Genomic DNA, 21,524 nt, shown 5'->3' with positions numbered 1-21,524 from the left:
TTGAAGGGAGTGAGGGAGTTTGTTCCAGAGGCGGGAGAAAAGAGGAATGAAAGAGTGAAGGTGAGCAGAGAGCCGAGATTTCGGCAGTTTAACCATCAGAGGGTTGCTGGCAGATCTTGTGCGACCTGTAGGAATATTTGGGGGACAGAGCACAGAGAGAGCTGGGGGTGCAAGGCCGGAGAGGAGTCGGTAGAAGACAGAAAGACCACCAACCTGCCTGCGGTGAGTGAGTGAAAGGCCCTCAGAGATAGCTTCATCGCGGGAGATTCCAATAACGTCTAGGTGAGCACCTGCCCTAACCCTAACCCTAACCCTAACCCTAACCCTAACCCTAATTTACTCAATAAAATCTCAAGTTAAACCACCGCCGGAAACCCTTTCGGGACCCTCGATGAAATGCAGACTCCAAACGCAATGGACCCGGATATTGAGCTTCCGTCACCACTAAAAGACTATTCTATGGCTCGAGAGCCAGAGGGACCTTTTATCACATCAGGTTATTTTCCTACCTGATGAGCTAAATAAACATCTGGTGTGTATATATATCTATATATATATATATATATATATATATATATATATATATATATATATATACATATAAGAAAGTTGTTTGTTTGTTTGTTTGTATGTTTGTCTGCATGCGCTAATCTACTGAACGGTGAAAGATAGGAGGAAACCTCTCAAACAAAACATGTCAGGACAGGCCACGGAAAGGTTATAGGCTAGGTGGCGAGGCCGGTCGAGGCCACGTCGGCCGAGCAGGGCCCATTTCACAATTAAAAGCTGAGCTGAATTATAGTAGTCAATCTTCTACAGCCACGAGTAAAAGCTGAATTATAGTAGTAAATTCATTCAAAAAGAACCCGGGCAATGCCGGGTGCTTTCGGCTAGTATATATATATAATTTTTTAAAATCAGAATGCAGACCGAACAATCTTAAGCAATTAACGCGTCTACTCGAGCACCTGCCCAATGATCCAGTGCGACAGACACTCCATGAAGAAAACAGAGATTCGAGGCTCATCTGAGCCAAATGAGAAGATGCAGGATGAGAGAGACTCGAACACCTGATGCTGGAAATACAGTAGTCCTTTATAAGGAAAAGCATGTGACACCGTCTGCTATTATCACGCTACATTATATGACTCCTGCAGCAGAATTCCAAACCAACATGTACAGATCCCAACAAAAACTCCCGGGCGGATTTGCGGCTAGAAACGTATAGCATCACTCAATATAGGAACCTTCAATCACCTAAGTCTTTTGTTCAACATTATCTTGATATATAACATCTTCTGATTGTATGATTTGTCCAGTAGGTCAATACAAGTACGAGTAACTAAGTGGCACGCCAAAATTAAATAAATAAATAAATAAAAACTATCCGCGGCTCCACTCGTGTAACAGATATACAATATCGTAAATATAGACTCTATAACCATGGAGTTTTTGTAACCTGCACAGCCATGACATGATTATAATACAACAATAGCTTCCATAGTTCGTTTTGGATCACTCAAAAAATGTAACTTTATAAAGCTGCAGATATCATAAATGCCATATTAGCTTTTAACGAAACGTCCTGAAAGAAACCGAAACATTTATGCGCATTTGGCTAAAGTACTTTGTCTATTCGTCTAGGTGAGGAATGGTGACCATGTGACATGGGTTATGCCACGCATGATGGTGGCGTCGATGATGTACGTTGTGACGTATGGGTGTGTAAGAGTTTTGAAAGTCCTCAGGTCAAAGGGCAAGGCTACTATATAGTCACAAGAAACCCTGCTTGAAACGAACGTGTTTCCCTTAAGCCGAATCGTCTGTACAGTTGGAAAGTTTCCAAAAAATGCGTAAAATTGTATGGCACGAGCAGGTGACACCATCATTGATGACAGTTTGCCAGAATGGATGCAAAAAGGCACCCATGGGCAATGACCTATAAGGTCTTGGTAGCAGATAATCTGCAAGTATACCAGATGACAGATAGGACCACTGCAGCCATTCTTGGGGATTTGAATGAGAAAGGGCTCAGGTGAGATTGAACTTGGGGTGAGGGGTGGGGAGGAATGGGGTGTAGGTGAATGGGGTAGGAGTGGGAGAGGTAATAATTCTGACCATAGCGATTTTAAGATACGTCCAGACCGGATAAGAACGCGCATGTTGATTGTATAATAGGATAATGCATGACCACTCGCTTCCCCATTTCATGACTTGCACATCCTATAACCCGAAGCGATCGACAAGGGCAGGTGTATGGCTAGGTAGCCTCTGAGAAACATGACCAGTGGAAAAACCGATCAATCCAGATTACAGGTAAACAAATGAGGTCCTTTTGACAGTTATTGAGTAATATACAGAGGTGCCCTTTCCCCGAAAAGTCAGTGGCCACAGAATTAAAGAACTGTGTTTCCTCCAGGTCCACCCTCAGATTGACACCCCATGATGAGCTATCAGGAGGAGAAAGATTGAAAAAAATGAGATGCACAATCTCTTTCTTTCACGCACGTGCACGCACGAACGCACACACACACGAACGCACACACACACACACACACACACACACACACACACACACACACACACACACACACACACACACACACACACACACACACACACACACACACACACACACACACTGTCTCTCTCTCTCTCACCCTCTCATGAGCCATGAGATCGTGGGCGGAATCAAGATATTCTTTAGGCATGGCGACCTTTTGCTCCGCTTCGATTGCACAAATAATGCTTCCCTGTCTTGCGACCTTTCCGAGCAGCCGATCAGTGCACCCTATCTGCAGAACCGGCAGTGCGGAATCTTCTTGAAGGCGTTCTGGAAGTCCTTATTGAAAAAGGCGTATATGATAGGGTTCAGCAGAGAGTTGGAGTAGCCGAGCCAATTGATGACCGCGGCCAAAGTAGGTGGTGGGGAACACGACAGTTTGCAGAATGGCAGCACAAGAGTCACGATGAAAAATGGCAACCAGCACAGCACGAACGTACCCATGATGATTCCCAAGGTCTTCACGGTCTTGCGCTCTCGGGCGAGCGCGATTTTCCTCCGACAAGGAGCTTTGGATTGTTGGACCAGACCATTGTGCTGCTTTTCCTCTGTTCGCAAGTTGATCGGCTGTGAGGGTTGTTCCTGCAGGGGCAGCGTGGATCTGGGAATGTCTGAGCTCATGGCGCTCGGGCTGGATACAGCCGTGGTGGTACAATCCGAAATGGTGGAAAAGGTCGTGGACACGTCCTTCAGGTTCAGTGTTCCGTTAAACATACTTCCCGAAGTACCGGAACAATCCATCATGGTCTTTCTCTCGTTCTCCCCATCCTGGAGATCTTGAGACCTCTCAGCCCGAAGTCGCACCCCTAAGATCGTCGAGGGTCGTGATGGAGCTCTCGGGTTGTTCTTTTTCCCAGCTCGCTTGCGGATGCGGAAGCGTGCTGCCTTGAAGATGCGCCAGTACAGGAAAAGCATGAGTATCAACGGGATGTAAAAAGCACCAAAAGTAGAGTAAATGGTATAGCCATAGTCTTGACTGACGACACACGCGTTTGGATCTGAACGGTCTTCAGGGGTACGCCAGCCCAACATTGGTGGTATTGAGATGGAGAAGCCAACCAGCCAGGTGAGAGAGATGAGAAGTGCGGCGCGGCGTGGAGTGCGCCGGTTCACATAGTTGATCGGGTCCACAATGGCCCAATAACGATCGAGCGCGATGACACACAAATGTAGGATAGAAGAGGTGCAGCAAAGAATGTCAAGGGCAATGAAGATGTCGCACAGCACTTGTCCCAGGGTCCATCGTTCCAACACTTGGTAAAGCGCCGCCATTGGCAGCACCAGCACGGACACCAGAAGGTCGGTGACCGCAAGCGAGCAGATCAAATAGTTGGCCACGTTCTGCAGAGCGCGCTCCAGCACCACCACGGCTATCACGCACGCGTTTCCCACAATGGAGCACAGGATGAGGAGGCCTAGGCAAGCGGATGTTAACACCACGTAGGCTAAGGATGTTTCGGGAACCTCCTGCGCTGCTCCCTGCATGGTGCTTGTCGTGTTTGCTCCGCTTTGGTGAACCTCCATCGTTCACAACTAGTCCTTTCACTTTCCCCTTGACGATCCGACTACAGTTCGGTCCCACTTGCCGTCACAAGTTCATGCACCTCTCGGATCGCCGCGCAGCTATCGCTGCGTCCTCTACTCTCCCGTATTAGTTGCGCTCCTGCCGTCCGGTCATACTGGGATGGGGAGTAGGGGAGGGGGCTCGGGGGTGTCCACGCTGCGCATCGGTCTGCTTGCCGCGGTACTGCGTGTCCGTTTCCCTTCTCTCTCTTCGCTCTTTCCCCCTCTCGCTTAGGGTCCAATCACAAGTCCGGCACGCTTGAAGGTGGGTTGGGGTTTTGAGGGGGGAAGTGGGGAGCGGGGAGATCGCACCGTCGGACCTGTTGCTGTTTCGTTTGTCTTGTCTCGGCGCTGTCCCGTCTACAGCGGTGGCTTCACCATCCCTGGCCCTTTACAGAAATACAACTCTCCACCCCATCCCAATCCCATCAATCCATCATATTTCCCATAGCTCCTCTCTCCAGTACCCTCACCTCCCTGTCACTCTCAACCCCTCCCCCCCCCCCTCAACCCCTAAACGCCCCTCACAGCACGAGCGCTTCACCTCGTGCGAACGCGCATGTAAAGGTCCCATTATGATGTCGAGAATAATAAATGGCGGTTTTAGTGAAATACAACATCCCCGAGCATAGGATTGTTTCTCCCCTAGCATAGGTTGAAAAAAAGGTTAAATCATTAGGATTAGTAAAAGCGTTACGATTGGGTTAATATTACAGGGAATTTACCTGTGTAGGTATATCAGTGATAGTTGAATGGGGCACGGATTGACCAGCGTGCTGCGGAGCCAGTAGATCGGTGCTGGAACATGGGTGGCCATTTTGGCGAGTCTAGTCAGCGAACTTGTGTTACCGACGGACAGATACATAGTCCGGGAGCAGGTCGAACTTACCTGCCCTCCTCAGCGTTCGCGGTGGTCCCGAGGCTGCAGCTGCAGGTGGAGGTGACGCACGCATGAGCCCGGAGGAGGGTAGGAACTGTCATCTCGTCAAACACGTCCCGACACCAGACCATCGGCATTGTACATTCGGTTCGAGCCTCTGAAGGACGTGTTCTCTGAGCCCGAGTCAAAGTGCGTGCGGTTCCCGCGCTTCATTACATTATCGATTATCCTCATGACGTCATGAGCGTACAAAGCTGGGAACGATCAAGTCATTCCAAACTCCGAAAAGTTTCCTTATGAAGGAGAATATTTTACCCACCACGCGCTCTCCAAACATATGCACAGTACATGATAATCCGATCCGATGTACATGTACAGTACATGATTATCCGATCCCATGTACACGTATAGTACCGTACCGGTACATGCTTATCCGATGTGCATGTAGAGGACACGACTATCCCATCCGATGTACATGTACAGTAAATGATTATCAGATCCAATGTACATGTACAGTACCGTACATGATTATCCGATGTGCATGTACAGTACACGATTATCCGATCCGACGTACAGTGCATGTACAGTACGTGATAATCCGATCCGATGTACATGTACAGTACTTACATGATTGTCTGATGTGCATGCACAGTACACGATTATCCGATCCGATGTACATGTACAGTAAATGATGATCCGATCCGATGTACAGTGCATGATAATCGGATCCGATGCACATGTACAGTAAATGATTATCCGATCCGATGTAGATGTACAGTACATGACTATCCGATCTGATGTGCATGTACAGTAAATGATTAACCAATCCGATGTATATATACAGTACACGATTATCCGATCTGATGTACATGTACAGTACCGTACCATACATGATCATCCAATGTACATTGACAGTACCATACATGATTATCTGATGTACATGTACAGAACAGTAATGATTTTCTGATGTACCGGTACATGTACAGTACATGATAATCCGATCCGATGTACATGTACAGTACATTATTATCCGATCCGATGTACGTGTACAGTACCGTGCATGATTATCCGATGTGCATGTACAGTAAATGATTGTCCGATCCGATGTACAGTACATGTACAGTACATGCTAATCCGATCTGATGTACATGTACAGTAAATGATTATCCGATCCGATGTACAGTACATGTACAGTACATGCTAGTCCGATCTGATGTACATGTACAGTAAATGATTATCCGATCCGATGTACATGTACAGTACATGATTATCCGATCCGATGTACATTACAGTACATGATTATCCGATCCGATGTACATGTACAGTCCACGATTTCCCGATCCAATGTACATGTACAGTAAATGACAATCCGATCCGATGTACATCTACCGCACCGTACATGATTATCCGATGTGCATGTACACGATTATCCAATCCGATGTACATGGACAGTAAATGATTATCCGATCCGATGTACAGTACATATACAGCACATGATTATCCGATCCGATGTACATGTACAGTCCACGATTTTCCGATCCGATGTACATGTACAGTAAATGACAATCCGATCCGATGTACATCTACCGTACCGTACATGATTATCCGATGTGCATGTACACGATTATCCGATCCGATGTACACGTACGGTACATGATTATCTAATCCGATGTACGTGTACTGTACATGAGTATTCGATCCGATGTGCATGTACTGTACATGATTATCCGATCCGATGTACATGTGCTGTACATGGTTATAGGATGTACACGTACTGTACATGAATATCCAATCCTATGTACATGTACTGTACATGATTATCCGATCCGATGTACATGTAGGCTACTGCACATGATATGATTATCGGATGTACATGTACTGTACATGATTATTTGATCGGATGTACATGTACTGTACATGATTATTTGATCCGATGTAATGTACTGCAGCTGATGATCCGATGTACATGTACAGACGGTACCGGTACATGATTAATCCGATCCACATGTACAGTACCCGATTATCCAATACGATGTACATGTACAGTAAATAATTATCTGATGGACATGTACAGTAAATGATTAATCTGATCCGATGTACATATACTGAGCGTTGCTTGGCCAAGGCCAAGGGTTCATAAAGGGTGGTTTGCCATCCCTCTCCCAGAAGTAGTTAGGGTATAAATTTGTAATTTGTTCATGGTGCCGGCGATAGCTCGCCTACCCTTCGCGAAGGCATCGTGGGATGTTTAACGTCCACCAACGAATGCTGGTACTGGTATATGTGACGCCCAGTTTAACGTCCATCCGAGGGATCCCACACATTGATGAATGAATCACCTTGTCTGTGAAAATGATAACTCGGTCGGGATTCGAACCCAGGACAAACAGCGTAGTGGACACACCTCGAGGTTATCCTGTGAGCCCACACATGATTATACAGAAACATTATTAAAACACGAAACCTATTGCAGTATGTTTCATACGCAGTTCGTGACGTACCGAAGCCGCAGCCACGCCCACTACCAAACCGTTTATTTGTGACTGACTATACTATTTGAATATGGTTATGTAGCGACCCATGGGTCCCCCAAGCAAGACCGCATCAGAATCTCCTTGCTCCAGCCGGTGACGTCACCGGCGGGGCTCCACGGCGCCAGCGTGGCTGGTCACGTGACCGCCAAAGCGTGCCGCGCGTGCGGGTATAATGAGCTACACCTGTGGATCACGTGACCACCGAAGCACGCCTCGCTTGAGAGGCGTGGGTTTCGGTTTTTGCTTTTGCTTTATAAGGCAGCCCGATAAACGGGCTTTTTAGTGTTCCCGAGTTGGTTTTACGAATAAACATCTTCTCGGACGAGTTTGTGCCTTGCCATACTTTTATCCGTATTCTGCTGGAGTCCGGACTCCTTCACTGGTGACCCCGAATTTGCAACACGACAATGGACACCGCAGTGTCCCTCAAGCTGCCCACCTTCTGGGAAGCACATGCCGCCGTCTGGTTCGCGCAGGCGGACTCCCAGTTCGCCCTGCGTGGCATCACGGAGGACGCCACCCGCTACCATTACGTGGTCGCCGCGCTCGGCTCCGCGACCGCCGCCCGCTGCCTGAGCTTCCTCCAGTACCCGCCCGCTGACGGCAAGTACGACGCCATCAAGGCACTTCTGCTGGGCGCGTTCGCCCTTTCCCCGGCTGAGCGCGCACGACGCCTGCTCGACCTACCGGAGCTCGGCGATACGCGCCCGTCCGAGCGCATGGACTACATGCTCGCGTTGCTCGGCGAGCACCCCTCGGATTTCCTGTTTCAGGAGCTCTTTCTTCGCCAGCTCCCGGCCCCGGTACGGGTCGCCCTGGCAGGTACGACCATCGTAAACCCCCGCGACCTCGCCAAGGAGGCCGACAAGATCGCTTCGGCAAGCCAGCTCGTCGGGGTGGCGGCCGGGAGCCTTCCCGCCCACCCGCCCGACGCCTGCGACGCAGTCTCCCTCCCGGAGACCGCCGGGCCGGCACGACTGGCAGCGGCGACGCCGCGTCGCCCGGTCCCGACACGTTGACCGGAGCCCCCGCCGGACCCGGCCTGGTGCTATTTTCACGCCAGGTTCTGGCGATAGGCCCGATCATGCCGACCCCCGTGCACGTTTGACCCCGGGAAACGGGCGAGCCGGCGTTCCCTCCCAGCAATGAACGCCGGCCGTTCCGGAAACCTGCTGTTCATCGCGGACCGAGCGTCGGGGCGGCGCTTCCTCTGTGACACCGGCGCCCAGCTGAGCGTCATTCCCGCTTCGGCGGAGGACAAGCAGGCCGCCGTCTGCGGCCCCCCATTGGTCGCGGCCAACGGCTCCGCCATCCGCACTTTCGGCCCACGCACCGCCGCCCGCCGCTTCGGCAGCCAGCTCTTTCACTGGGAGTTCGTGACGGCGGACATCCCCATGGCTTTGCTCGGGGCCGATTTCTTGTGCGCCCACGGGCTGCTGGTAGACGTGAAACGTCGGCGTCTTGTCAACGCCGAGACTTTCAGCTCCCTGGCGTGCGCCTTGAGCCGGGCCGCACCAACCGAGTTTTCCTGCACCCTCCCATTGGCGGACGACTTCGCACGTCTCCTCGCGGAGTTCCCGGCCCTCACACGGCCGACGTTTTCGGCCATCGCGGTGAGGCACGGCATCGAGCATCACATCCCCACTACGGGCCCGCCGGTGTACGCCCGGGCTCGCCGTCTCGACCCCGCCAAACTCGCCGTCGCCAAGGCCGAGTTCACGGCGCTGGAGCGCCTCGGCATCATACGGCGCTCCGGCAGCGCCTGGGCCTCGCCGTTGCACATCGTCCCGAAGCCGGGGGGCGGATGGCGGCCATGCGGCGACTACCGCCGCCTCAACGACGCCACTACCCCCGACAGGCACCCCGTCCCGCACATCCAGGATTTTTCCGCCCGGTTGGCGGGGCGGACCATTTTTTCTAAAGTGGACCTGATTCGGGGGTACCACCAGGTGCCCGGCCGACATCCCGAAGACGGCCGTGGTCACACCTTTCGGCCTCTTTGAGTTCCTCCGGATGCCCTTCGGCCTCAAAAACGTGGCGCAGGCGTTCGCCTGATGGACGGCGTGCTGCGCGACCTGCCGTTCCTCTTCACCTACCTGGACGACATCCTCGTCGCCAGCACGTCCAGAGCCGAGCACCTCCTCCACCTCCGGACGCTCTTCGGCCGCCTCAGCGAGCACGGCTTGATTGTCAACCCGGCCAAATGTCACTTTGGTGCGGCGACGATCGACTTTTTGGGCCACCGCATCACTCGGCACGGCGCTGTGCCGCTGCCGGCCAAAGTCGAGGCCATCGCCGCTTTTCCGCGCCCCCGCTCCGTCAAGGCGCTGCAGGAGTTCCTCGGGATGGTGAACTTCTACCACCGCTTCGTGCCCCGAGCGGCGCAACTCATGCGGCCCTTGTACGCCGCCCTCCGAGGCCAGCCGGCGAAGCACGACGTCGTCTGGTGCACGGACATGGACGCGGCCTTTGCCGGCGCGAAACAGGCCCTCGCCAACGCCACGCTGCTGGCCCACCCGGTACCCCATGCCCCCATCACCCTCACCATGGACGCCTCCGACTACGCCGTGGGCGCGGTCCATGAGCAATGGGTGAACGGGGCCTCGCAGCCGCTCGCGTTCTTCAGCTGGCAACTCCTGCCCAACGAGCTGAAGTACAGCACGTTCGACCACGAGCTCCTCGGGCTGTACCTGGCCGTCCGCCATTTTCGCCACCACCTGGAGGGCCGCCCATTCACGGCCTCTGTCGACCACAAGCCATTGATTTTCGCAATGGCCAAGGTCACGGAGCGGTGGTCGGCCCGCCAGCAGCGCCACCTCTCCGCCGTGTCGGAATACACCACGGACATCCGGCACGTCGCCGGGAAAGACAACACCGTGGCCGACTGCCTTTCTCGGGCCGGCGCCAACGCCGTCCACCTCGGCGTGGATTTCACCCTGATGGCGACGGACCAGACCACCGACGGCATGGTGCAGGCGCTCAGGGTGGCAGACACGGGCCTCCACTTGGCTGACGTCCCCTTCGCGGGCACGGTCCTGCTTTGCGACATCTCCCAGGGCTGACCGCGCCCCGTCGTGCCGGTCTCCTGGCGGCGCCGCATTTTCGCTTCCCTCCACGACCTCTCGCACCCAGGCCGGAAGGCGTCCCAGAAGCTGGTGTCGGCACGCTTCGTCTGGCACGGGTTGCGACGAGACGTCCGTGACTGGGCCAATGCCTGCACAGCCTGCCAGCGGGCCAAGGTCCACCGTCACACCCTGGCTCCGTTGGCTCCTTTCACCATGCCCGAGCGGCGTTTCGACCACGTCCACGTGGACCTGGTGGGTCCCCTGCCCCCATTGCGGGGGTTCACCCACCTGCTCACCATGGTGGACAGGACCACCAGGTGGCCGGAGGCCGTGCCCCTCACCTCCACCACCACCGCCGACATGGCGCAGGCGTTCATCGCCACCTGGGTCGCGCGCTTCGGCGCACCGGCGGACATCTCGTCCGACCGCGGCCCACAGTTCACGTCCGAACTTTGGGGCGTGGTCGCCCGCTCGTTGGGAGTCACTCTGCACCGCACCACGGCCTACCACCCCCAAGCCAACGGGTTGTGTGAGCGGTTTCACTCGCTCCATGAAGGCCTCCAGGACGACGGGTGGGCCGACCGGCTCCCGTGGGTCCTTTTGGGCCTCCGCACGGCCCCCAAGGAGGACCTCCAGGCGTCCACCGCCGAGCTGGTGTACGGCCAGACTCTCCGCGTCCCGGGCGAGTTCGTGCCCGACGCCACCAGCCCCTGGTCCGCCGCGCGCCAGCGCACGGACTTCCAGGAGGCCGCCCAACGTTTCGCCCCGGCGCCACGGCGACGCCCACTCCTACGTCCCCCAGCACTCCGCACGGCGGAGTACGTCTTTGTGCGCCACAACGCGCACCGGGGGCCGCTCCGGCCACCTTACGACGGACCCTTCCGGGTCCTACGCCGGGACAACAAGTCCTTCATCGTCAGCATCGGCGGCCGGGCGGACCGGATCTCGCTGGACCGCCTCAAACCGGCCCACATGGACGTCGGCCAGCGGCCACGGCTGGTTCTGCCACCGCGGCGCGGCTGCCCCCCGTCCACTACACCCGCCGTCCGACCATCCACCACCACACCAGACCTCCCCCTCCCCCCCGCGACCGGCCAGGGGTCGTTTCGGTCGGGTCATCCGGACCCCCCTCAGGTTGACCACCCTGGACCAAGTCCATTCTGGGGGGGCGTGTGTAGCGACCCATGGGTCCCCCAAGCAAGACTGGCATCAGAATCTCCTTGCTCCAGCCGGTGACGTCACCGGCGGGGATCCACGGCGCCAGAGTGGCTGGTCACGTGACCGCCAAAGCGTGCCGCACGTGCGGGTATAATGAGCTACACCTGTGGATCACGTGACCACCGAAGCACGCCTCGCTTGAGAGGCGTGGGTTTCGGTTTCGGTTTCGGTTTTTGCTTTTGCTTTATAAGGCAGCCCGATAAACGGGCTTTTTAGTGTTCCCGAGTTGGTTTTACGAATAAACATCTTCTCGGACGAGTTTGTGCCTTGCCATACTTTTATCCGTATTCTGCTGGAGTCCGGACTCCTTCAGTTAATTTTTTTTTTTTTTTTACCGCCAGGAGAACGAGTCAGTTGTGATTTCGTTCACTTTTTACGATCCTGCAAAATAATCAATGAAATGAAATATAAATGGAACCTTGAACCTAATTGATGATGAAGATAGCAAGGCACAGATCGAGTCTCATCACAACATAATTTATGTGCAAGACGTCAGTGTCATATATCACATGACGGGTCACTGTGCGCTTTTCGTTTAATTTATCATTCCTGATTGCCAACCTCCGAATGAGCGGGACAGAGACAACGTGTTCGCATGGCAGACAACACCTGTTGCTTAATGATAACAGTTCATGCAGTAAGTCTGTAAGCGCTTTGATGAGACTCGATCTGGGCCCTGTGTGTGTCCATGTTTGAATGTGTGTGTGTGTGTGTGTGTTTGAATGTGTGTGTTTGAATGTGTGTGTGTTTGAATGTTGGTGTTTGAATGTGTGTGTGTGTGTGTGTGTGTGTGTTTGAATGTGTGTGTTTTTGTGGATGTATATATATGTATATGTGTGTGGAGGACACGAAAGCCCACTGGCGTGGTGACATCATTCCGCGCACCAAGTGGGTGGCGGCCACCCCCCAGGGGTAGGCGTGGCCTCAGGATATACACCGGGCGCGCAGCCCGGAGCGCGCCAGTGCTACAGTGACCTCTTTGAATAAAGAACATTAAACTTACCGCGTTGTCCGCTTCCTCCTTGGTAGCAAGTCACGCGCGTAGCACCGCGTGCTTCATTGGTGACCTCCAACATTCGAGTCAGCCGTCGTTGACCACCCGAAACCGCCGCAACAATGGCTACTAACGCGGTCTCCATCAAGCTCCCCAAATTCTGGGAGTCACAAGCCGAAGTTTGGTTCCTGCAGGCGGAAGCCCAGTTCCGACTTCGAGGCATCACAGTGGACGAGACCATGTACTGCCACGTGGTCGCCGCCCTCGGGCCCGGCATGGCCACCCGCGTCATATCGGTCCTAAGGGATCCACCTGCCGACGGGAAGTACGAGGCGGTCAAGCGTCCCCTCCTCGCCACGTTCGGCCTTACGGTGGACGCACGGGCCGATCGCCTCTTGGACTTCCCCGAGATCGGGGACACGCGACCGTCGGTCCGTATGGACCATATGCTGGCGCTCATGGGCGACGAAACCCCGAACGCTCTATTCCGGGCGTTATTTCGACGCCAGCTGCCAGCACGAGTCCGCCTCGCTTTTGCTGGTTCCGCGTTAACGGAACCCCGTGCGCTCGCTGCCGAGGCCGACAAATACTACGCGGCTTTGGACACGCAGGCGAGTCTTGGCGCGGTTGCTGCTCCCGAGGCTCCCGAGGCTTTCCCCGATGCACCGCACCTCGTGTCCGACGCCACGCCCCGCCCACCACCACCACCGCGAGGAGAAAAACCGCGGCCTCCGATGCCGCAGCTGCCCGCCTGGTGTTTCTTCCATGCCAAGTTCGGCCACGAGGCTCGGCAGTGTCGCCCGCCGTGCTCATTCGGCAGGTCGGGATACGGGCGAGCCGGCGCTCGGCGGCAACGGTGAGCGTCGGCAATTCAAACAGCCTTCTGTACATAACGCACACCTTGTCCGGGCGCCATTACCTGTGCGACACGGGGGCGCAGGTGAGTGTCATTCCTGCCGGTACGTCCGACAAGCACACCGCGGGCCGAGGTCCCGCGCTGCTTGCGGCCAATGGTACGTCTATACGCACGTACGGAAAACGCTGTCTCTCTGCGGTTCGGAGGGCAGGTTTTCCGTTGGTCGTTCGTTACGGCCGACGTGCCCATGGCACTGCTTGGCGCGGACTTCTTATGTGCTAATGGATTACTGGTCGATGTAAAGCGCAGAAGGCTTGTCCAGGCTGAGACGTTCAGCTTGCTCGCGTGCGCGCTGCCCGCCTCGTTGAGCAGCTCACAGAGCGGCTCACCAAGCGGCTCGCCGAGCGGCGTGCTGAGCGGTTCCGTTCCGGCCAGGTTCATCTGTACGCTTTCGGCAGCGGACGAATTCGCCCGCCTCCTCGCGGGTTTCCCGGCCCTCACGCGGCCCACCTTCTCGACGGGGACCGTCAAGCACGGGGTGGAACATCACATCCCCACCGCCGGGCCACCGGTCTACGCCCGGGCACGCCGCCTCGAGCCGACGAAGCTCGTCGTAGCTAAAGCGGAGTTCGCTACGCTGGAGCGGCTCGGCATCGTGCGGCGCTCCGAGAGTGCGTGGGCGTCCCCGCTCCACATCGTGCCCAAGCCCGGCGGGGGATGGCGACCGTGCGGGGACTACCGGCGCCTCAACGACGCCACCACCCCCGACCGCTACCCCATCCCCCACATCCAGGACTTCTCCGCCCGGTTGGCGGGGATGTCCTTCTTTTCAAAGGTGGACCTCGTACGCGGCTACCATCAGGTCCCTGTCAGGCCGGAGGACATCCCGAAGACGGCTGTCATCACGCCATTCAGGCTTTTCGAATTTCTTCGGATGCCCTTCGGTTTGAAAAATGCCGCTCAGGCGTTCCAGCGCCTCATGGACAGCGTCTTGCGCGGCTTGGATTTTTTGTACGTCTACCTGGACGACATCCTCGTCGCCAGCGCGTCCCGCGAAGAGCACCTTCGTCACCTCCGCACGCTCTTCGAACGTCTGGGCCAGCACGGCCTGATCGTGAACCCCGCCAAGTGCCGGTTCGGTGTCGCTGAAATCGACTTTTTGGGGCACCGCGTCACCAGGCACGGGGCCGTCCCCCTACCGGTCAAGGTGGAGGCGGTGAAGGGGTTTCCGTGCCCCCGCACGATCAAGGGGCTCCAGGAGGTCCTGGGCATGGTAAACTTTTACCATCGGTTCCTGCCCCGCATCGCCCAGCTCCTGCGCCCCCTGCACGAGGCCCTTCGAGGGAAGCCGGGCAAAGGTGACGTTACCTGGACCGAGCAGATGGACGCGGCGTTCTCGTGCGCGAAGCTCGCCTTGGCCAACGCCACCATTCTCGCGCACCCGGCGCCCGATGCACCGATCGCCCTCACCACCGACGCCTCGGACTACGCGGTGGGCGCGGTGCACGAGCAATGGGTGCGTGGTGCTTGGCAACCGCTGGCGTTCTTCAGCCGGCAGCTTCGCCCGCCCGAACGCCGTTACAGTACCTTCGACCGCAAGTTGCTTGGGCTTCACCTGGCGGTCAGGCACTTCCGCCATCTGCTCGAGGGCCGTGCGTTCACGGCCTTCGTCGACCACAAGCCGCTGGTTTTCACGATGGGCAAGGTCGCCGAGCCGTGGTCGGCCCGGCAACAGCGTCACCTCGCGGCCGTGTCCGAGTACACGATGGACATCCGACACGTCGCGGGAAAGGACAACCCGGTGGCCGACTGCCTTTCCCGGGCCGTCGCCCACGCAGTCCACCTTGGCATCGACTATGCCCGGATGGCGGCGGACCAGGCCGCCGACCCCGGGGTCCAGGCCTTGCGGACCGCCGTCACGGGCCTCCGCGTCACCGAGGTGCCCTTCGACGGCGCGGGCACGGCCCTCGTTTGCGACGTCTCCCTCGGGCGGCCTCGCCCCATCATGTCTGCAGGCTGGCAGCGCCAGGTTTTTGACGCCATCCACGGCCTGTCCCACCCGGGCACGAAGGCCTCCCAGAGGTTGGTCGCCGACAAGTTTGTCTGGCATGGCCTCCGGAAGGCCGTCCTCGGCTGGACCAGGACGTGCCTCGCGTGCTAGCGCGCAAAGGTACACCGGCATACCCAGGCCCCATTGGCCCCGTTTACGGTGCCGGCACGTAGGTTCGACCACGTGCACGTGGACCTGGTGGGACCTCTGCTCCCCTCGCGGGGTTTCACGCATGTCCTTACCATGGTGGACCGCACCACCCGGTGGCCGGAGGCCGGGCGAGTTCCTCCCCGACCCCACGGCACCTTGGTCCGTGGCGCAGGAGCGTTCTGCGCTGCAGGAGACCGCCCGGAGGTTCGCCCCTGTGCCGACGGCGCACCATGGGCACCCTCCTACACATGTCGCCCCGGAGCTTCGCACCGCGGAGTACGTCTTCGTCCGGCACGACGCCCACCGGACACCACTGCGGCCCCCGTACGACGGGCCTTTCCACGTGCTGGAGACCGGGGTGAAACATTTCACCCTGGACATCGGCGGCACTCCTGACCGGGTCTCCATAGACCGCCTCAAGCCGGCCCACCTCGACGTGGACCACCCAACGCCGGTGGCCCGGCCCCCGCGTCGGGGCCGCCCCCCTGCGGGCGGACCCCCGGCACCGCCCCCCTGCGGGTGGACCCCCGGCACCGCCCAGCACCGCAGGCACGCTGCCCCCCGGTCCGGCACCCATCCTGGATACAGCCGGGGGCATCCCACCTGGCATCCCTGCACCCCGGACGCCGCCGGTCGCCAGAGGGCGCTTCGGCCGGGTCATCCGTTTGCCCCGCAAACTGGCCCTCCAGGTGCGCGGGAATTCTGGGGGGGCGCGTGTGGCAGACACGAAAGCCCAATGGCGTGGTGACATCATTCCGCGCACCAAGTGGGCGGCGGCCACGCCCGATGGGGTAGGCGTGGCCTCAGGATATACACCGGGCGCGCAGCCCGGAGCACGCCAGTGCTACAGTGACCTCTTTGAATAAAGAACATTAAACTTACCGCGTTGTCCGCTTCCTCCTTGGTAGCAAGTCGCGCGCGTAGCACCGCGTGCTTCATGTGTATATATATATGTGTGTGTGTGTGTGTGTGTGTGTGTGTGTGTGTGTGTGTGTGTGTGTGTGTGTGTGTGTGTGTGTGTGTGTGTGTGTGTGTGTATCAATGTATGTGCACACCATACAGGTTGACGGGACATCTTCGAGTTGCGACGTGCGGACAGAATTCGACGGAATCGGGACGTTGAGAGGGGATAATGTGAATCATGCCCCCATCGATGCAGTAACCCCCACGGGACCCCCAAAGCGGTGATTTCCCCATCATTTTACCCGCACGAGTTGTGAAGGAAATTCAAATGAAGCGAGAAATGGTGATTGAGCCGGGGAAGCGGAGAAGCTCTGTTGTAGTGGAGTCGGCTGAGGGTGAGGTTGTCGCTGAGGGTCTCACCCTTCCCTCCCCTCCCCGCAATGCCGAACGAGACACGACCTCGTTTGACGTTTGTACCTGCTCCATTTGGCCGCTCCATGGTGACTCCCCAAAGACCGCGAGTCTCGGGGTTCGACCTGACGAACATTTTTTACCTTCGCAAAAGCGGAAGGTTATGTTTTGATCGCTGTGTATTTATTTGTACTAGGGCATGCCCGTACTATATATATGCCCGTACTATATATCTATCTAAAATTATATCCCCCCCCTCTATTTACATGAAATGGTTTGGTTCATTCGCAACGCCAAAGCGAACGGCGAACGGCTTGCGAGTACAGTGACAATCCCCCCCCTCTATTTACATGAATGGTTTGGTCCATTCGCAACGACCACAGAACCCCCCCCTCTATTTACATGCAATGGTTTGGTCCAAAGCGAACGGCTTCCGGAGTTTGGTAAAGCAATCGCCATCGCGTGCACAAACGCGCAGGAAAGCGAATGAATCGCAAATTCGTTTTTATTAGTTTTAAAACATCGTTTAACGCCAACATAGCGCCAACATAGTTTGCAAACGTGAAATAAATGAATACGCTCTCAAATGTGCCATCCGAGGCAGAGTGTGTCCGCCACGTTCGGCACACGCGCTAGTTCGCTGCTCTCTGATTGGTTGAAGCGTTTTTTGGACATATCTCGGTAAGTAATTGTCCGATTAATATGAAACCTTGAAAAGGCACATCCTCGGGTCCCCAGCAATATACCTGGCAAGTTTCAAGTATATCGGACCCGTGGTTGTCGAGAAACAGCGGTCACAGACAAACACACAGACAGACACACACACACACAGAGATTACTGGAATTATAGATAGATGTCTGTGTGTGTGTATGTTATTCGCATAACTCAAAAAGTATTCAACCGAATTGCATGAAATTTGGTGGGATGATTGGTTATTATACGGGACACATTTGATTAGATTTTGGGAGCAATCGGGTCAAAGGTCAAGGTCAAGGTCAATAACTTTGTTTTTTGTAATAACTCGGTCAATTCTTATCCGATTTGCATGAAATCAGCACCAAACTGTTCACTGTTCTGTTCCCTACACTCCCATGCCAAGTACAGAACAGTAGCTGCGGCGAAGGTATGCGCTCTACCGAGTGCCCGTTCTAGTTTAATGGTGTTTTGATCTTTCTATATAGATCGCGGTGTTTAATATGAGACCAGAAGGCGCATGATTTGAAAAGTTCAAAGTTCTTATATAACTTGGAGATCAATCAATTATCGCAGTTTCGACGTCATTTCCGGTTGTTTTACGTCATTCTGTATTGAACGTCTTTGCTTTGATGTTAAATGGTATTACGATCGCTAAGCTCGGCGTCGCCGTGTCCGCTGCCGTCACGTGCGTGTGTATACAGTGCGTCTCCGTGCGTGCCGTGCGTCTCTTTAGCATTCTCTCGGCGCGCACGTCCTGCGGATGTCACGAAGCCCGGGCCTGGCTCCGTTACCCTCAGGCTCGGGGTGGAGACCGAGGTTGCCGGCTGAGGTGGGAGGTGGGGGGGAAGGGAGTCTGCACGGTGCCGGGCCGAGCCACCTGAGCCCTTCGACTCGAGCAGGACGAAGGTGCGAGACGCGCGAGCGAAGGGCCGTCGTCCAGGTGCTCCTCGCACACGCACCGCGCCCAACACGTCAGCACCGGTACACTATTGGACCGCGTCCGCCCTTGTCCTCCTTCCTGTACCCCACCCTCCACCGATAACTCCAAAACCCGCTACACCTCTTCATCACCTCCTCGGTGCCTCCATACCCCCATCATTGTTCTGTGTGCCTCCTCTCCACCCCCATGAGTTCTCTCCAGATTTGTCCGCCGCACGCCCTCAATCTCCGGACGGCTTGTCTCTCTCTCTCCCGTTCACCCTCCATCAGCGCATGATCCCGCGCTCTTCCCGTCCCGCATGCCGGTCCCTCGGGCCTCTCGCTCCGCCAGGTTCCGCGGGCGCCCCTCTCTCGGAGGCCACGGGGGCCTGGGGGGCACGCGGCGCCACGCCCGGGGGGCTCCGCGACTCGACACCTGTCAAACGGTACGAGCACGCGGCACCGCGTTTGATTCATCTTCTTCATCGTTTGGTTCATTTTTCATTTCGCCGTCCTCTTGATGTCGCGGCTCATTAAAGCTTATTTGCTGCGCTAATGAACCTAATGTAATATTAATAATGAGCGTTCATTTGTTGCTGCTTCTTGAGCTCTTTCTGCTTGTTCCGATGACGAACGCAGTTTTAGTTGAAAACCATGTCGGGTGCATCGTCCGTTTGTGCAGCTGGTTGAGGAGTTCCACGGCCGGGTAGCGCTGTTCCGGGAGTTGGTGATGTGTGTTGGTGACGGGCGCAGCGACGGGACGCCCCGCCGAGTTGCTCTTCGACGTCTGCGGGGCGAGAGTGGTGCACTCGCATCTGAAGCGTGTGGGGCACTTGGCGCACTCGCCTTGTTAGCCAGGTGAGTCCCGATTGTGTGTGTGTGTGTGCGTGTGTGCGTGTCAATGAGTGTGAGTGTGTATGTGTGTGCCAGTCAATGAGTGAGTGAATGTGTATGTGTGTGTCAGTCAATGAGTGAGTGTGTGTGTATGTGTGTGTCAGTCAATGAGAGTGTGTGTGTGTGTGTGTGTGTGTGTGTGTGTGTGTGTGTGTGTGTGTGTGTGTGTGTGTGTGTGTGTGTGTGTGTGTGTGTGTCAATGAGTGTGTGTGTGTGTGACAGTCAATGAGTGAGTGTGTATGTGTGTGCCAGTCAATGAGTGAGTGAATGTGTATGTGTGTGTCAGTCAATGAGTGAGTGTGTGTGTATGTGTGTGTCAGTCAATGAGAGTGTGTGTGTGTGTGTGTGTGTGTGTGTGTGTGTGTGTGTGTGTGTGTGTGTGTGTGTGTGTGTGTGTGTGTGTGTGTGTGTGTGTGTGTATGCATGAGTGTGTGTGTATGCATGAGTGTGTGTGTATGCATGAGTGTGTGTGTGTGTGTGTGTGCCAATGAGTGTGTGCGCGTGTGTGCCAATGAGTGTGTGCGCGTGTGTGCCAATGAGTGTGTGTGCGTGCCAATGAGTGTGTGTGTGTGTCAGTCAATTAGTGTGCATGAGTGTGTTATGTGTGTGTCGTTGCCGGTTTCAGAAGGTGCAACGGAGTCCTCCCAGGTCTCGAAGGATCGACCCCCATTTCAGTAAGGGGTCATGATCCATGGACCACTTTGTGAAGTTTTATTGTTCTCAAAGTTTTGTTCCGAGGGCTCTTTTCAGGATCGTCACCGAGCCCCGGACAGCTTCCAACTGTCGTTCGTTTGTATTAATATTCCAAGGGACGTTTTAAAGATCTGTAAGGTTCTTCTGTATCATTCCCGTTGCTCCAATTATCACTGTTACAATTTTGTTGCTCTTCAGCTTCCAATATATTTTCACGTCATTCTTGGGGTTTTGATAATTGGTCATTTTCTTGAGTTCTGCATTATTTAGACCAAAATCAATTGGGTACTGACACTTCAATTAGCAATGTCTTCTCTTCCTTTTTGCACCTAAGCACTACATCCGATCGCAGCGCTTTGTTTTATGAGATCACACTCAACGGGATAATTAGGGGTCATATGTGAGCATTGCTTCCTTGTTCCCAAGTATCGTTTTTGGTTCATGTTGCCATGAGTTTTCTGGGATGAGGATATTGAAATGTCTGCAGATTTACCAGTGGATTACTCGACATACTTTGTTGTGCCTTTGGGTGTACAGCTGCTCTGACATGAGTTTTCTTTTTTTTACATCCCGATATGAGGTGGCTCATACTTTCTGTTTTTACCTTGCAAAATCTACACCTGTTCGATCAACTCAGTCCAACCATTTTCTTAAGGCCATTCGTGTAGTGTCCTTGGTCTTGGGCATTTATAATGATTCGTTCTCCATCCCAATTGAGCTGACCTCTTCTTAGCCATTCCAAAGAGCCTTCTTTGTTTATCCCCAATCTGCCCAACTCCTCTTCTTTTTTTCTTTTTTTTATACCTTCCTGCTCTTTTATCATTTCCCCAGTTGTTGGTGTATATCTGTTTATATTTCTTTTTATATTTTTCTTTCGTCTTTTTGCAATTGTTGGAGCTGTACTCGTTTTGGTTTATTGTGCGACATCTTTACAGACACCACCAAAGGTGGATGGAGGTTATGTTTTCACCTCTGTCTGTTTGTTTGTCTGTGAACAAGATAACTCAAAAAGTTGTGGACAGATTCGGCAAAATTTGGTGGAGAGGTTCAGTATGTGACACGGATGAAATGATTTAATTTTGGTGAAGATCCAGATCCGGATCTAGATCCGAGAATTTTTAAAGTGATTCTTCAC

At 54.9% G+C, this 21,524-nt stretch overlaps 2 protein-coding genes across 2 annotated transcripts in view; one reads left to right on the top strand and one right to left on the bottom strand.

Moving 5' to 3' along the window:
* Nucleotides 1-2,791: 2,791 nt before the first annotated feature.
* On the bottom strand, nt 2,792-4,087 carry LOC137430724 (5-hydroxytryptamine receptor 1A-like). Its single transcript, XM_068121501.2, has 2 exons — nt 3,248-4,087; nt 2,792-3,145 (listed from the first exon to the last, which is right to left on the bottom strand). The coding sequence occupies exons 1-2, from the start codon at nt 4,085-4,087 to the stop codon at nt 2,792-2,794; spliced, it is 1,194 nt and encodes a 397-aa protein (XP_067977602.1).
* A 14,651-nt stretch (nt 4,088-18,738) lies between these two features.
* Nucleotides 18,739-21,524, top strand: part of RGS7BP (regulator of G protein signaling 7 binding protein) — a 146,809-nt gene continuing 144,023 nt past the window's right edge. The window contains exons 1-3 of the mRNA XM_078781494.1: nt 18,739-18,824; nt 19,094-19,248; nt 19,485-19,660. Coding sequence (XP_078637620.1) covers nt 19,123-19,248; nt 19,485-19,660 — 302 coding nt within the window. The 5' untranslated portion in view covers nt 18,739-18,824; nt 19,094-19,122. The remainder of the gene's footprint in view (nt 18,825-19,093; nt 19,249-19,484; nt 19,661-21,524) is intronic.

The sequence above is a fragment of the Myxine glutinosa genome, chromosome 7 (genome assembly GCF_964187855.1).
Source record: "Myxine glutinosa chromosome 7, kmMyxGlut1.1, whole genome shotgun sequence".
Lineage (NCBI taxonomy): Eukaryota > Metazoa > Chordata > Myxini > Myxiniformes > Myxinidae > Myxine > Myxine glutinosa.
The sequence above is the reverse complement of the archived record's forward strand: the minus strand, read 5'-3'. Positions and strand labels throughout refer to the sequence as shown.